Source organism: Heptranchias perlo, chromosome 6 (genome assembly GCF_035084215.1).
Source record: "Heptranchias perlo isolate sHepPer1 chromosome 6, sHepPer1.hap1, whole genome shotgun sequence".
Taxonomy (NCBI): Eukaryota; Metazoa; Chordata; class Chondrichthyes; order Hexanchiformes; family Hexanchidae; genus Heptranchias; species Heptranchias perlo.
In genome coordinates this window covers 45,661,632-45,678,071 of record NC_090330.1, presented here as the reverse complement: position 1 = coordinate 45,678,071, position 16,440 = coordinate 45,661,632, and the positions used below count along the sequence as shown (strand labels likewise).

Genomic DNA, 16,440 nt, shown 5'->3' with positions numbered 1-16,440 from the left:
ATAAGATGAAGCAGAAATATGACATATTTCAGGTTGATAATACAAGTGAGAACCAGACTGAATATAGAAAGTACAGAGGAGAAGTGAAAAAGGAAATAAGAGGGGCAAAGAGAGAGTATGAGAACTGACTGGTGGCTAACATAAAAGTGAATCCAAAAATATTCCATAGGCATATAAATAGTAAATGGGTAGTATGAGGTGGGGCCAATTAGGGACCATAAAGGAGATCTAGGCATGGAGGAAGAGGGAATGGCAGAGGTACTAAATAAGTACTTTGCATCTGTCTTTACCTAATGAGAAGATGCTGCCAAAGTCACAGTAAAAGAGGAGGTAGATGATATACTGGATGGGCTAAAAATTGATAACGAGAAGGTACTAGTAAGGCAGGCTGTACTTAAAGTAGATAAATCACCTGGTCCGGATGGGATGCATCCTAGGTTGTTGAGGGAAGTATGGTGGAAATTGCAGAGGTGCTGGCCATAATCTTCCAATCCTCCTTAGATATGGGGGTAGTGCCAGAGGACTGGAGAATTGCAGATGTTGCACCCTTGTTCAAAAAAGGGTGTAAGGATAAACCCAGGAACTACAGGCTAACCTGTTTAACCTCGGTGGTGGGGAAGCTTTTAGAAATGATAATCCGGGACAAAACTAATAGTCACTTGGACAAGCGTGGATTAATAAAGGAAAGCCAGCATAGATTTGTTAAAGGCAAATCGTGTTTAACTAACTTGATTGAGTTTTTTGATGAGGTAACAGAGAGGGTTGATGTGGACAATGCGGTTGACATTGTGTATATGGACTTTGAAAGGCATTTGATAAACTGCCATTTTATAAAGCCCAGGATCCCGTATGCTTTTTCAACCTCTTTCTCAACCTATCCTGCCACCTTCAAAGATTTGTGCACATGTACCCCCAGGTCTCTCTATTCCTGCACCCCCTTTAGAATTGTACCATTTAGTTTATATTGCCTCTGCTCATCCTTCCTACCAAAATGTATCACTTCGCACATCTCTGCATTAAATTTCATCTACCATATGTCCGTCCATTCCACCAGCCTGTCTATGTCCTCTTGAAGTCTATTACTATCCTCCTCACTGTTTACTACACTTCCAAGTTTTGTGTCATCTGCAAATTTTGAAATTGTGCTCTGTACACCCAAGTCCAAATCATTAATATATATTTTTTAAAAAGCAGTGGTCCTGGTACCGACCCCTTGTCAACAAAATTGAAGCCCATGGAATAAAAGGGGCAGTGGTAGCATGGATATGAAATTGTCTAATTGACAGGAAACAGAGAGTAGTGGTGAACGGTTGCTTTTTCGGACTGGAGGAAGGTATACAGTGGTGTTCCCCAGGGGTTGGTACTAGGACCACTGTTTTTTAAAAAATATATATTAATGATTTGGACTTGGGTGTACAGTGCACAATTTCAAAATTTGCAGATGACACAAAACTTGGAAGTGTAGTAAACAGTGAGGAGGGTAATAATAAACTTCAAGAGGACATAGACAGGCTGGTGGAATGGACGGACACATGGTAGATGAAATTTACCGCAGAGAAGTGCAAAGTGATACATTTTGGTAGGAAGAATGAGGAGAGGCAATATAAACTAAATGGTACAATTCTAAAGGGGGTGCAGGAATAGAGAGACCTAGGGGGTACATGTACACAAATCTTTGAAGGTGGCAGGATAGGTTGAGAAAGAGGTTAAAAAAGCATACGGGATCCTGGGCTTTATAAATAGAGGCATAGAGTACAAAAGCATGGAAGTCATGATGAACCTTTATAAAACACTGGTTCAGTCATAACTGGAATATTGTGTCCAATTCTGGGCACTGCACTTTAGGAAGGATGTGAAGGCCTTAGAGAGGGTGCAGAGAAGATTTATTAGAACGGCTCCAGGGATGAGGGACTTGAGTTACGTGGATAGACTGGAGAAGCTGGGGTTGTTCTCCTTGGAGCAGAGAAGGTTGAGAGGAGATTTGATAGAAGTGTTCAAAATCATGAAGAGTTTAGATAAAGTAAATAAAGAGAAACTGTTCCCATTGGCAGAAGGGTCAAGAACCAGAGGACACAGATTCAAGGTGACTGGCAAAAGAACCAAAGGCAACATGAGGAAAAACTTTTTTACGCAGCGAGTAGTTATGATCTGGAATGCGCTGCCTGAAAGGGTGGTAGATGCAGATTCAAGCGTGGCTTTCAAAAAGGAATTGGATAAATACTTGAAAGGAAAAAATTTGCAGGGCTACGGGGAAAGAGTGGGGGAAGGGGACTAACTGGATTGCTTACAAAGGCTCGATGGGCTGAATGGCCTCCTTCTGTGCTGTAACCATTCTATGATTCTAAGATGCTGCCTGACCTGTTGTGCATTTCCAGTATTTTCTGTCTTTATTTCAGATTTTCAGCATTTGCAGATTTTGCTTTTTAGTTTACTGTTTAAATGTACCCTGTTGGAGATTAGGAACATTTTTCAAGTGATTAAAGAAGGCAACAAAAAAATAAATTTCCTGATAGTATACCCAGTTTCTTTGTCAAAATCCCTCTTGCAATGCCTTCTTGCTGTATTCCTTTAGCTACAAAGAGAGGCTGTTCTATCACAGACTCTTCTACAATCACCAATGCCACCTTGCATTAGTCTATATCTTTTATAGGCCAGCTTAGGGGAGTAGTGTGCATCTCCCTCACCTCTCTTCTCTCCGCCACATGGCCAACCAAAGGAAAATAGCAAACTGAAAGGTAGCCACTGAGTCCCACATTTGGGCTTAGCCCTCTGGATGGAAATCCAATGCTCTACAACTTTCAAGTTTGTTTTATTTTTCACGTCGGATTTTTCACATAATTCTTTGTCTAAGCGGATCTGTTCTCAGGTCTCCGCCAAATCTGTCTTGTAACTGCCAGTAGTAGGTGGCTTGCATGAGTTATGCACTGATTTCCATTTCTTCTTGTGGAGGAGTGCTTACCTTACCTTGATCGTCAAGATAAGAACTCACTCGTTTATGTAGAATCAAGATAATCATTACAGCTCCACAGTAGCCCATTTTCCAACTTAAAAGTTGTATTTTTATTGTAGCAAAGATCAAGACAGCCCAGAAAAGTGTCCAAAACTCTCCTATTCATTTTATTTGAAGTATTTTTTAAATTATTTTTGTCCTTATGAATGAAGATTATACAGACTGTAATCCTTTAGATTTTTTTTGGTTAAAATATTGAAATCAATATATTACATCACACACAAAAGGTACATACTTGCATGGGAGAATTCGCACAACATCTCGGGATCTATACACTTCAATGCACACAGCACAACCATCAATGTCCAAATCGATTTCCTAACAAGGGTAAAAGTGTGAAGTTAGATACAGTATGCAAAACTTCTATTGAAAATCATTTTTGACATATTGAGACAAGTTGCACTCCACAGATGGAACATTAGCTGTCAGTGTTTTTAAAAGACCAATCAGTTTTTATTTTAAGGATTTTAAATGTTGTACACTATTGAACAAATATGCATGATACATAAGTACACATTTGTGGATTTAAACTGTAGATAGTGCAGTTTTACAGCTTTATGTATTAGTTGGCTTGTTTTGCTATATTCTCCATTTTAAGATGCATATTAGCTGGAGGGCACAATTGGAGAACTTGAGTTATGGTTGCCTCATGAGCATTCGCCTAAACAATCATTCTAGACAAATATGGAGTAATTGTCACACCTCTGCTAAATGGTATTGTCTGCCCTTCTTTTCCAGAGGGGATACTGGGATAGAAATTGATATTTGTTGTGCCCGTTTTTCAGGTGTCTGACTGGCACGACACTGACAAATTTAGCAACAGGATAGCCCATGGCCAATCAGCGCATGCTTTCGGGCCATTGCTAAATTCATCGGTCCCGAGTAGCTGCCTAAAACAGGCATTAGGCCCCTAATTAACATAGTCAATGGGCCTAATGCCTGTTGAAGGACCCCTCTAGAAAATTTGTTTACGGTGGGCAGAGCTGGTGCCGAGCCTGACCTGCTCAGAATTCTTCAGCAACCCGTGGTCCCCAACAAATGGTACGCTTTTAAAAATTTCAATTAAAAAATATCTTCCTGTGGAGCCAGGAAGAGCAGGAGTGCTCCTTCGATTCCACAGTCAGTGAGATCAATCCTCCCACCCTCCAACTGACGCTCACTCCAACCCCGGCCTCCGGGGACTTACCTTCGGGCCGCTGCCGACGAGGCAAACGGTCCGACATTCAACGTCTTCAATGCAAGAGCTGCCTGTGGAGGTATGGCAGGCCCCAGCAGCTCGCGCGTAAAATGTTAATGAAGCCTGAGGCCCAATTTCGGGCTGGCTTCGGTTGGGGTATGGGCCTAGATGAATTTCTACCCCTATAAGGGAAAGACAATAAAAAGAACAAATGTATTGATGCCACTTTAAACAGCACTGAAATATGTTGCATTAACCATATTTTCGCAGAAATGCAAACATGAGCAGCGTTTTTATGGCCTCCTTAGAAGGGCGACTGAAAGCCTGGTTTTGTAAACTTTTAAAGGAGAAGAGAGAAATGGAGAGGCAGAGGGGTTTAGGGAGTAAATTCCAGTGAGTTGGGGCAATCTGACTGAAGGTTCTGACACCAATGGTGGGGTGAAGGAAGGGGGGAATGCACAAAATGCCAGAGTCAGAGATTCAGGAGATGCAGGGGTAGGAGGGAAGATATAAGCTTGAGAGACAATGCAGAGATACGGTGAGGCAAGGCCTTGTAGGGATTTGAAGAAGATGAGGATTTTAAACTTAGTATGTCAGGGAACAGACAGCCAGTTTAGGTTTGGGCGAGGAATATTTAGTGCCACACAGCTTACAGCATTAGCATAATCTTGTTTGGAGGTGGCAAAGAATGAATAAAGGTTCTAGCATGAGGGCTGAGGTAGGGGTTGAATCTCTTTTTGGCCTTCTCTTCTTGTATCTCAACTGTCTCCTCATTCCTATACTTTCCCAACCCTGACATCATCCTGGTGAATCTACAATGTACCCTCTTTATGGCTTCAATGTCCTTTCTATAATGGGGCACCCAAAACTGTCTAACTGATGCTTTGTATAAATTTTTCATTATTTCCATCTTCCTAGTCTATATGCTCCTATTTATAAAACTCAAAAAGCTGTTGGTCTTTTTATGATTTCATTTACCTGCACTTGTCAGGGAATTATGTATTTGAACCCCAGATCTTTTTGTTCATCCACACCTTTCAAAGTCTTTGCATTGAGTATAAACTCTTATTCCTTGTTCCTCCTCCCAAAATGTACTACCTCACACTTCTCCACAACTGCAGTACAAGTAGGAGACCTGCACCAGTCAAAGATGGAATGGATGCAAGAGAGGCCAGAGTCTGAAGAGTGGAGGATGAATTTTGGACAAGTTGAAATTTATGTATTGTGGTGCTTGAGAGGCTAAGGAGATTATTCAATTTTAAGTAACAGATTTGGCTGAATGTTAGCACTCTTGCCTCTGAATCAGGTGGTCATGGGTTCAAGTCCCATCCAGGACTTGAGTATATAATCTAGGCTCAGTGTAGTACTGAGGGAGTGCTGCACTGTCAGGAGATGCCGTCTTTCGGTCGAGATGTTAAATCTTCTCAGGTGGACATAAAACATCCCATGACACTATTTGAAAAACAGCTGGGGTGTTCTCCTGGTATTCTGACCAATATTTATCCCTTAACCAACACCACCAAAAACAGATTATCTGGTCATTTGTATCATTGTTGTTTGTGGGACTTTGCTGTGTGCAAGCTGGCTGCTGTGTGTCCCTACATTACAACAGTGACTACACTTGAATAGCTGTGAAGTGCTTTGAGGTTGTGGAAGGAGCTGTTTAAATCCAATTTCTTTCTATTGGTCATTTAAATATTGGACATACCACCCTTGGGCACCAAAGAGTGGTGAACATGGGTTCATGCCTATACACATCTTAGCCATCCACAGTGGAAGCCATCCACCGTCTCACAGTGAGGGGTGGTGGTGGTGGTGGGGGGGGGGGGATTTAAAAGGAGGAGTCCAACTATTCTTATATACCTCTCAGCTGCTGGTCAGAGTGGCACTGGCAGAGGAGTAGGTTGTCCACAATTTGTGCTGTTGGTGGTTCACGAAAACCAAGAAGATATACAAAAAAGTTTAAAATGCCCTAAAAAAAGTGCAATTGGAAATTCAATATCTTAATATAGACCTTTCTAAAAATAACCAGATAACACGACTGAAATGGATACAAGAAGGAAAGTTTTTAGCAAGGCCCATCACCACCGGCAGGACGTCACACCCTGCAAGTTGTTTTTGAAAATAAGTCAAAATCAAAAACCTGTCAACAGACAAATAGTAGAATAATAGTGCCTTACCCTATCTCCACGCCTGACAGTATGAAGCTGAAGTTTACTAATAGCCTTCTTGGCTTCTTTCCTATTATTCTTGTTTTTCTTGTTCTGATAATAGATGACAAAAATTGATTATATTAAAAATTGTAGTCATGTTCATATCTAGAGCACCAGAGCTATGACCATATCTCCTTTATATGCGTTGCTGTTAACCAGGCTGTACACATTCAAAGGTTCGAGTACATGATAAGCCAAAAAAAATGGTACCACAGTATGACAGGCTTACATTCTCATTTCTTTCTGGGTCATTAGCTTTCCCTCTCCCCATCATGTTGACTTTAAGCTACTCTCTTAAATGTTTTAAGTTGAATCTAATTTTGAACCTGTAGAACCTGCTCCAAAGCCCACCAATGCAAGCTGCGCTCGCTTTGCACTCCTTAGCCTTGAAATTTGTTGATGCCTTGCTCCCTTTACAGGCATAAAATGGACACCTAAGCACCCAATATGGCAGACGGCTCACACACGTATTCTGCGCCAGAAGTGAACCACCCGGCATATTGCAAAAGGCTGAAGTATAGGTGTCCAGGGCCCATGCCTGAAACAAGCGTTAGGCCCAATGCATATGAAAATAAGGGGCTTAACGGCTGTTTCAGGATTACTTCCCAAACTAAGCTGCCCTGATCGCAGCCGGCACTAGGCCAGCTGTGTTCAGGACAACCAAGTCTATATGCGGCCTAGCCAGCGGTCCTTGGAAAGGAACCGCTGGAGGCCACCAAAAAAAAACTTATCTGAATGTGGAACCGGGAGGGACAGGAGCCGGCTCCGCAGCAGTCCTGACGGCTGTTGCCGGCCCCTGTGCGACCTGCTCCTGATTGCCTCTGCCTCCCCCTCCCCGCCCCCCCCCCCCGATCGCTCCCCCCTCCCCCTCCCAATCGCCTCCCCCCCCCCCCCGCCCCCCCAAACCAGGACCTACCTGAAGGCTGTTGCCAATAGTGCAACGGTCCAAAATTTTAATACGCTTCGCAGGCGAGCTGCCTGGGGATGGGCAGCAGGCATGTGAAGCTCACCAGTTTCATTTAAACGAGGCCCAAGGGGTCTGAAGGGATTGTTCCCTGTGCCCAGTTCATGCCGGCGTTATCCAATTCACCCCCCCTTCTTCTCAACTCCCTGCTGTTTGCCCTACTTGGAATGTCAATCAGTTAAATCTCCTTAAGTTGAAAAATAAGCCTACTTTGTTTTGCTCAACATACCATGAGACTGCTGGATTGGACTCTTAAGCATAATTTCTGGACTGACTCTCAAGCTTTATTCATGCTTCTTGAAACCTATGTATTATTTTGTAACGAATTTTCTCCCCTCCGCACTCCACTCCTGAAGCTCTCGTCTCCTTGCTGGGGTATGGTTCTACAGATACCAGTGGCCTCACTCAAGTGGCCATTCTGCATGTGTGAGCCCAGACAGCAAGTATCGATTGTCTGGGCTCACACGTGCAGAATGGCCACTTGGTCATTCTGCACGTGTGAGCCCAGACCATCCTGGTCAATTTTTCTGTTACATAACCCAGGGGATCTGGGATCTCCCCGGCTTAAATATGGTTCATTTGCCTCTCAACCAGAAGACTGAGAGTTCAAGTTCTGGGGTTGCCCATCACTCAAACTGGTTTGCCTCAGTTGATTGAGTTTTGTCAGCACTTGGCTGAGCAAGTAAATAAACTGCGATTCAGAAGTAAAAGTATATACTTTATTACCCACCTCAGCAAACGATGACAAAGCCACACTAACGTTGCCTGTACATCTCCACCAAAGAAAATGGAGCATAATTAAAAGAAATCTCAGTGTCAAATTCTGTCCAAATCACTGCTACAATGCAATGATGTACTGTAGACTGAATAAGATTTCAAGGCTATCAACATTCAAAGTACCTGTGGTGGTACATCACAATGATGCTCCAACATACTACCACTGAGTGAACACAGATTTTTTAGAACAACATATTTCAATGGTAAGTTTGAGTGTAGGAAGGGGTTTTAAAGAAAGGCACTTAAGACCAGGAAAAAGGGAAAATCAGAAGGAATCGTCCCAGACCATATTTGGACACCTTTTAGAAGGTACATGGTGGGATATGCAGAGACCTGGATGCAGGTCACCTTTTTAGTTGGAAATGGAGTCTATATTGTGGGAGAGCAAAAAGGAGAAAAATTTAAAACTTGAATTTAGAAAGAGAAAGTATTCATCCTTACACATTGCGTCTTTATCACAATATTCAAATTATTTAACAAAACCCCAGTCAAAGAAACTACCAGGAATATCGACATCCAGAGTGATGCTTTATTTGCATAGATATGAAAATGAAACCCTCAAACTGAATATTTCAGAGAATTGATGAGAAATTTAAAGTACTTTTAAACTTTTAATTCATAAATATTTACCTGGCTTGAAAACTGTGATCCTGCATATAGAAACCTCTGAATATAGTAGAATATGAGCCAAGCCAGGGAGATGATCATCATTGTGATGAAAGCGATAATTACAAACACAACTGACTGAGAGCTCATCCACTTTTGTACATGGCGGGTACCAACAGTTATGGACATTATCACTGGGATACCGCGACGAACTAACTCCAGAATTTCTATTCCCTTTGAATTGCCAATCATGATAGCAACAGTAGTTCCAGTCCCTGAAAACAAAGAAAACAGAATTCATTTTGGTAACAGACCCTATCCAAATGTGAGGCAAGACTGGGAAAAAAGAAAGTGACCTAATCCAAAGAATTCTAATTAAAAATAGACAGATGGCAGGAATCAAGATTAAGCATAGTTTCCATCAAAAGTGATGCATTCCCTAGCATTGACATCCTTCAGTTTGATGAGAATAATTCAGCAAAAATTACAAACCTGAAAATCCACGGGGCCATTTATGACAGTGTTGCACCCTGGAGAAGGAACTCTGCCCAATGATCCTCTTTAGCACTGACCCCAACATAAACAGCAAGGGCATACCCACTGGCACTGGCCAAGCACAACTCCCATGCAACATGGGAGTACTGCATCGCAGGAATGGAAATTAAAGGTACAGGCCTTTAAAAAATCTAGAATGGATGAAAATTGTAGCAGCATGCTAGGGGAGCTGAAGATCAGTACTGAACAGTCTTTAAGACTGAGGGAACTATCACGTATATGTCACAGAGGGCTCATGTGAGCTTTCGTAGCACTTTTAAGGCATGTTTTCAAGTGGAAGATCTGGCGGAAGCAACCAAAGAAGGGAGCATGGTGTTGCAAAGAGGCAAAAAACACAACATTTTAATGAGCCAGACCTTCACACACTCTGGAATAAGATGCACTAAAGGGAGCGACTGTTGAGTGCCAATGGGAGGAAGCTGCCATGTGGAGAGAGGTGACAGTGCAACCTAGGACTACAGACCAGTGCTGCAAGAAGTTCAATGACAACACAAGAGAAAGCAAGGTAATGCACCAGCCACTGTCCCTTTACTTCCTTGGGCACCAATACACTGTACACCCTCTAAAATTAATAGCTGCACAAGTCACCCTACACACTGCATTGTAGTTAAGAGGGTCACTAACTTGGGATGTCACAATATGTGCCCCCAGTTCCCCTAACAGCAATTACCTGCATGCAGAGCTTTAAAACCCCTTCCTCCACTTCAATAGGATGAAATCAGTAGATCCATTACAGTCACTGTCCGATGCCATTGGAGGACATCCTTAAAATGCTAGCCTTCACCTAATTTGTTTAATCTTGTCACAGGAGAAACTTTCACACTATTCCTGTGAAATGCAGGGAACCAGGGTGGCTTTCCCAACATCAGAGAGCTCACCCCCTGCGAAAAGCAGGTCATGGCATGCTGGGGAGATACTCTACTCCGGTGTAGGCAGCAGGTTACTGGGTGCACACTTGCACAGTTGTCATGGCATCCCACAGCCACAGTTCTCAGTCTCCTTAATCCCAAGGGAGTTATGCTCACCATTATTAGCTTATGCATTCCTTTCCTGCTGATCCATCACAACAACAAAGGGGCAGAAAATTAAGAGAAGGAAGATAAGGAAGAAGGTGGTGGCGGTGAGGAGGAGGAGAAGGAAATTATTTTTGGTGGACTATGATAATGACAATGAAGAATAAGAGGAGGAAGAGGAAGCAGAGGACAAGGCCAACAGGAGTTCTTGAAGCATGATCCTGCCCCATGTTCCTCTGCCACAACCTCCTTAAATCATCCCTTGCGTTATTTGCTTTCTCACTACCACGCATTTGCTCAGAAAATTTCATCTTGGCGGAATTAGATAGTGTAAGGGTATGTAGCATTGGGTGATTCACAGCACACAGCGGAGGAGTGGGGAGTGGGTGAGGATGTGCCAGCTTACCCTGCAGAGGCTGAGGAGAAGGCTGGCCAAAGCTTTGGATTCAGCGATATCACGGAATGGAAACAGCAGGAGAAGTCCTGCATGAGGCTGCCATTTCTCAGGAGATCAGCACAGGTCAGACATCTGGCCTTGCCCCACAGAGCACCACGTATATGGCATGTAAGAGGCAACGCCAGGTTGTCCAGGCAGAAGCTCGAGAGGTACAGCCAGCAGGGCCAACAAAGACCCATGAGCCTTCTGTAACAAAGGAACAGCCAAACACTTCTCATGATACTAGCCCACAGACTGCACCTAGGAGAAGCACTAGGAGAAAGAAAGACCATCAGAGGGGAGCACAGTGAGAGGAAGGAGTAGGGATGGCTTCTACTCACTTTTGAATTCTTCGCATTAAAAGGAGAGCGTGCACTTATTGCCTGATTATATTTTATTTCAGTTATAGTTTATGGGTTTCAGATTGGCATCGTGAGCCACGGATCAAAGGTTATCTCTGGTTCCACAGAATTCATCTGGGTCTGGATATTCTGATAAATAATGGTGGCACTACCGACAGTCTCGATAAATATTTCGCAGCAGCTTCCAGGATACCTGCATGATGGTTACATACAAACCTGTATGTTTATCGAATAGAATAAAATCATAGAAGTTTACAACATGGAAACAGGCCCTTCGGCCCAACATGTCCATGTCGCCCAGTTTATACCACTAAGCTAATCCCAATTGCCTGCACTTGGCCCATATCCCTCTATACCCATCTTACCCATGTAACTGTCCAAATGCTTTTTAAAAGACAAAATTGTACCCGCCTCTACTACTGCCTCTGGCAGCTCGTTTCAGACACTCGCCACCCTTTGAATGAAAAAATTGCCCCTCTGGACCCTTTTGTATCTCTCCCCTCTCACCTTAAATCTATGCCCCCTCGTTATAGACTCCCCTACCTTTGGGAAAAGATTTTGACTATCTACCTTATCTATGCCCCTCATTATTTTATAGACTTCTATAAGATCACCCCATAACCTCCTACTCTCCAGGGAAAAAAGTCTCAGTCTATCCAACCTCTCCCTATAAGTCAAACCATCAAGTCCCGGTAGCATCCTAGTAAATCTTTTCTGCACTCTTTCTAGTTTAATAATATCCTTTCTATAATAGGGTGACCAGAACTGTACACAGTATTCCAAGTGTGGCCTTACTAATGTCTTGTACAACTTCAACAAGACATCCCAACTCCTGTATTCAATGTTCTGACCAATGAAACCAAGCATGCCGAATGCCTTCTTCACCACCCTATCCACCTGTGACTCCACTTTCAAGGAGCTATGAACCTGTACTCCCAGATCTCTTTGTTCTATAACTCTCCCCAACGCCCTACCATTAACGGAGTAGGTCCTGGCCCGATTCGATCTACCAAAATGCATCACCTCACATTTATCTAAATTAAACTCCATCTGCCATTCATCGGCCCACTGGCCCAATTTATCAAGATCCCGTTGCAATCCTAGATAACCTTCTTCACTGTCCACAATGCCACCAATCTTGGTGTCATCTGCAAACTTACTAACCATGCCTCCTAAATTCTCATCCAAATCATTGATATAAATAACAAATAACAGCGGACCCAGCACCGATCCCTGAGGCACACCGCTGGTCACAGGCCTCCAGTTTGAAAAACAACCCTCTACAACCACCCTCTGTCTTCTGCCGTCAATCCAATTTTGTATCCAATTGGCTACCTCACCTTGGATCCCGTGAGATCTAACCTTATGTAACAACCTACCATGCGGTACCTTGTCAAAGGTTTTGCTAAAGTCCATGTAGACCACGTCTACTGCACAGCCCTCATCTATCTTCTTGGTTACCCCTTCAAAAAACTCAATCAAATTCGTGAGACATGATTTTCCTCTCACAAAACCATGCTGACTGTTCCTAATCAGTCCCTGCCTCTCCAAATGCCCGTAGATCCTGTCTCTCAGAATACCCTCTAACAACTTACCCACTACAGATGTCAGGCTCACCGGTCTGTAGTTCCCAGGCTTTTCCCTGCCACCCTTCTTAAACAAAGGCACAACATTTGCTACCCTCCAATCTTCAGGCACCTCACCTGTAGCTGTCGATGATTCAAATATCTCTGCTAGGGGACCCGCAATTTCCTCCCTAACCTCCCATAACGTCCTGGGATACATTTCATCAGGTCCCGGAGATTTATCTACCTTGATGCGCGTTAAGACTTCCAGCACCTCCCTCTCAGTAATATGTACACTCTTCCAGACATCACTATTTATTTCCCCAAGTTCCCTAACATCCATGCCTTTCTCAACCGTAAATACCGATGCGAAATATTCATTTAGGATCTCACCCATCTCTTGTGGTTCTGCACATAGATGACCTTGTTGATCCTTAAGAGGCCCTACTCTCTCCCTAATTACTCTTTTGCCCTTTATGTATTTGTAGAAGCTCTGTGGAATAGAACCTCTTCCTATTCATAAAAACTGCTGCATTATTGAAAGCAGCTGATATGGCCACATGTTCTATTAACAAGGCCTTGCGCTCGTCAACCCAGCCACTCTGATAAAGTACATCTTCTGCTGCTGGTTGTTTGTCGAAAAAATGATAACATTTATTTCCCCTGCCAAATAAGGCATCAATAACCTGACGTATGCAGTGGTGCACTGCAAACTGGTTGATCTGGCAGATATCACCCAAGGAAGCTTGAAAAGGGCCATTTGCAAAGAAGGTCAAGGCAGCAGTGGCCTTTATAGGTACAGGAAGAGCTGCCCAGTCCTAGATGAAGTTTGCAGGTCAAATTACAGGTGACAGCAAAATTCTGAGACTGTCTCTCTGGTGAGATGTAGGAGGTGGAGGCAGATTTTGGACATTCCTAAGTAGCCGGTGGGATCTACTGACTTGTCTTGTTAGATAAAGGAAGGGAGGAGCAGGCTGCCTCAGATGTAGGCAGACCTGCCTCTGCGCATTCCTGTGGAATTCCACCTCATCCTCCATCCCTGTGAGGTTAAGTAGAATTCCCAGGGGAGTGCCCTTCCTACCAGCTCTTGGTGTTTAAATAAAGAGTTAAACTCCCAACAATGGTGGGAAGTGAAAAACAAAAGCAACCGAAAATGACAAAAAATCCAATCTCTCAAGTCACTCCCAAAACAAGTCAACATATCTTTTAAAAAAAACTCTCTCAAAGGCCAGGAAATGAGTTTCAAAATGTGTCAGTTTCTTTTTCACTTGTCTACAGCAATGACATTGCTTTTTTGGAACAAACCAGGAAAAGAGTGGGATGGCCCCACCCATATCAGCATAATTTTGGACCCTTTAATAAGCTTGTACTGAACTGCCATCGAATGGCAGCAGTGCACTCATATTATAAAAAGCTGGCCTGTTCGATCCTACCGTTGACTAGGCACAAGGCCTACTCTGGGGATTTTCTGACCCCCCCCCTCCCACCCAACTCCAACACACCGATTGTGCATGTGTGCAAGCAGCATATTGCATCATACGAGTTACCTTAATACTGCCAACAGTGTACAAAAATAGCATCACATCCAACTGTTCAATCAAGTGATAAAGAAAAAGGTTAAAATCCAAGGTTTGCGACCATCTGCTGGTTTTTGTAGCATTAAAAACTAAGCACGCCTCTGCTCGTACTCGCATGCTCTGCATATTGACTACGGTGGTCAAAACAGCATCCTACGAGGTTAAAAATAAATGCAGTACTTCAATGCTGAGGTGTGTAGCAAAACCTTGTGACATTGTGGGGTGCTTGAGTAGTGAATGAACATTCTGTTATTTGACTTATAATAAGTTGTGATGTACCTTTGATCCTAAGTCACTTCGTTCATGTAAACTACATTCAAGATCAAATTTGGAAGTGTAGTAAACAGTGAGGAGGATAGTAATAGACTTCAAGAGAACATAGACTGGCTGTTGGAATGGGCGGACACATGGCAGATGAAATTTAACGCACAGAAGTGCAAAGTGATACATTAGATGGATATTATGGAGAAGAACATAAGAAATAGGAGCAGGAGTTAGCCATATGGCCCCTTGAGCCCGCTCTGCCATTCAGTAAGATCATGGTTGATCTTCAACCTCAACTCCACTTTCCCGTCCGATCCCCGTATCCCTTGATTCCAAAAATCTATCAATCTCAGTCTTGAATATACTCAACGACTGAGCATCTATGGCCCTCTGGGGTAGAGAATTCCAAATATTCACGACCATCTGAGTGAAGAAATTCTTCCTCATCTCAGTCCTAAATGTCCGACCCCTTATCCTGAGACTATGTCCCCAGTTCTAGACTCTCCAGCTTCTACCCTGTCAAGCTCCCTTAGAATCTTATATGTTTCAATGAGATCACCTCTCATTCTTCTAAACTCCAGAGAGTATAGGCCCAGTCTACTCAATCTTTCTTCATAGGACAACCCTCTCATTCCAGCAATCAATCTAGTGAACCTTCGTTGCACAGCTAGGGTTGTTCTCCTTTGAGCAGAGAAGGTTAAGAGAAGATTTCATAGAAGTGTTCAAAATCATGAAGGGTTTAGATAAAGTAAGTAAAGAGAAACTGTTTCCATTGGCGGATGAGTCGAGAACCAGAGGACACAAATTTAAGCTGATTGGCAAAGAATCAAAGGCGACATGAGGAAAAACTGACTGAGGCAGAGATCACCTCGTACAGGAGTTAGGCACCTTATAATATTGATCAGGGCCAGGGTGTCTCCTGGACTAGTACTGATGGACTAAGGGGGTCGGAGAGGAATTTTCCAGATCTTTCCCCCCAAATTGGCATGGGTTGTTATCGGGTTTTTCGCCTCTCCCAGGAGGGGTGGGGAGTGTATGTATTGCGATGCACAAGGCTGGATGGACCAGTAGGCCTTTTCATATGTTCGTATGTCAAACATATCAGAATGAAGCTGCAACCATCAAAGAAAAGAAAGGATTTGGCAAACCTTTTTACATTTTGTCTACAAATGAGTGACAATGATACAAATCAAATTGAAACGCATTATAGTAAACGTGATAATATGATATGCTTCTTCCTTCCCAAGCTAAAAAAAGTTTGTTTTTTGTCGTGACTGACAGTGCACTTCAATATAAATTAATTGCATTCTAGTCTTTCATTTGGGATGGTTAAAGTTTTTTTGGACTTTCTTACAAACCAAATCTTGGTTTTCAGAAAATGCTACAACTCAATCCACATTAAATTCAAATTGCCTAAAGTCCAATTCAAATCAGAAGGCCAAACCTAAATGCTTAACACAAATACACATGAAACATGGAAAGAAATTGTATTATTTCATCCATAATAGAATCAAAATAGCCATTAAACAGCAAATGTATTCTCTAGAGTTAGACCTGTATACTCTAGAGTTTAGGAGAATGAGAGGCGATCTCATTGAAATATACAAAATTCTTACAGGGCTCGACAGGGTAGATGCAGGGAGGATGTTTCCCCTGGCTGGGGAGTCTAGAACTAGGGGTCACAGTCTCAAAATAAGGGGTAGGCCATTTAGGACTGAGATGAGGAAAAATTTCTTCACTCAGAGGGTGGTGAATCTTTGGAATTCTCTACCCCAGAGGGCTGTGGAGGCTCAGTCATTGAGTACATTCAAAACAGAGATCGATAGATTTCTAGATATTAAAGGCATCAAGGGATATGGGGATAGTGCAGAAAAATGGCATTGAGGTAGAAGATCAGCCATGATCTTGTCAAATGGCAGAG

General features: G+C 43.0%; 1 protein-coding gene across 1 annotated transcript in view; it reads right to left on the bottom strand.

Moving 5' to 3' along the window:
- Nucleotides 1-16,440, bottom strand: part of LOC137323184 (E3 ubiquitin-protein ligase RNF149-like) — a 53,109-nt gene that overhangs the window by 12,750 nt on the left and 23,919 nt on the right. Inside the window, exons 3-5 of the mRNA XM_067986692.1 lie at nucleotides 8,772-9,022; nucleotides 6,368-6,451; nucleotides 3,246-3,328 (exon numbers count right to left, since the gene is read on the bottom strand). Coding sequence (XP_067842793.1) covers nucleotides 3,246-3,328; nucleotides 6,368-6,451; nucleotides 8,772-9,022 — 418 coding nt within the window. The remainder of the gene's footprint in view (nucleotides 1-3,245; nucleotides 3,329-6,367; nucleotides 6,452-8,771; nucleotides 9,023-16,440) is intronic.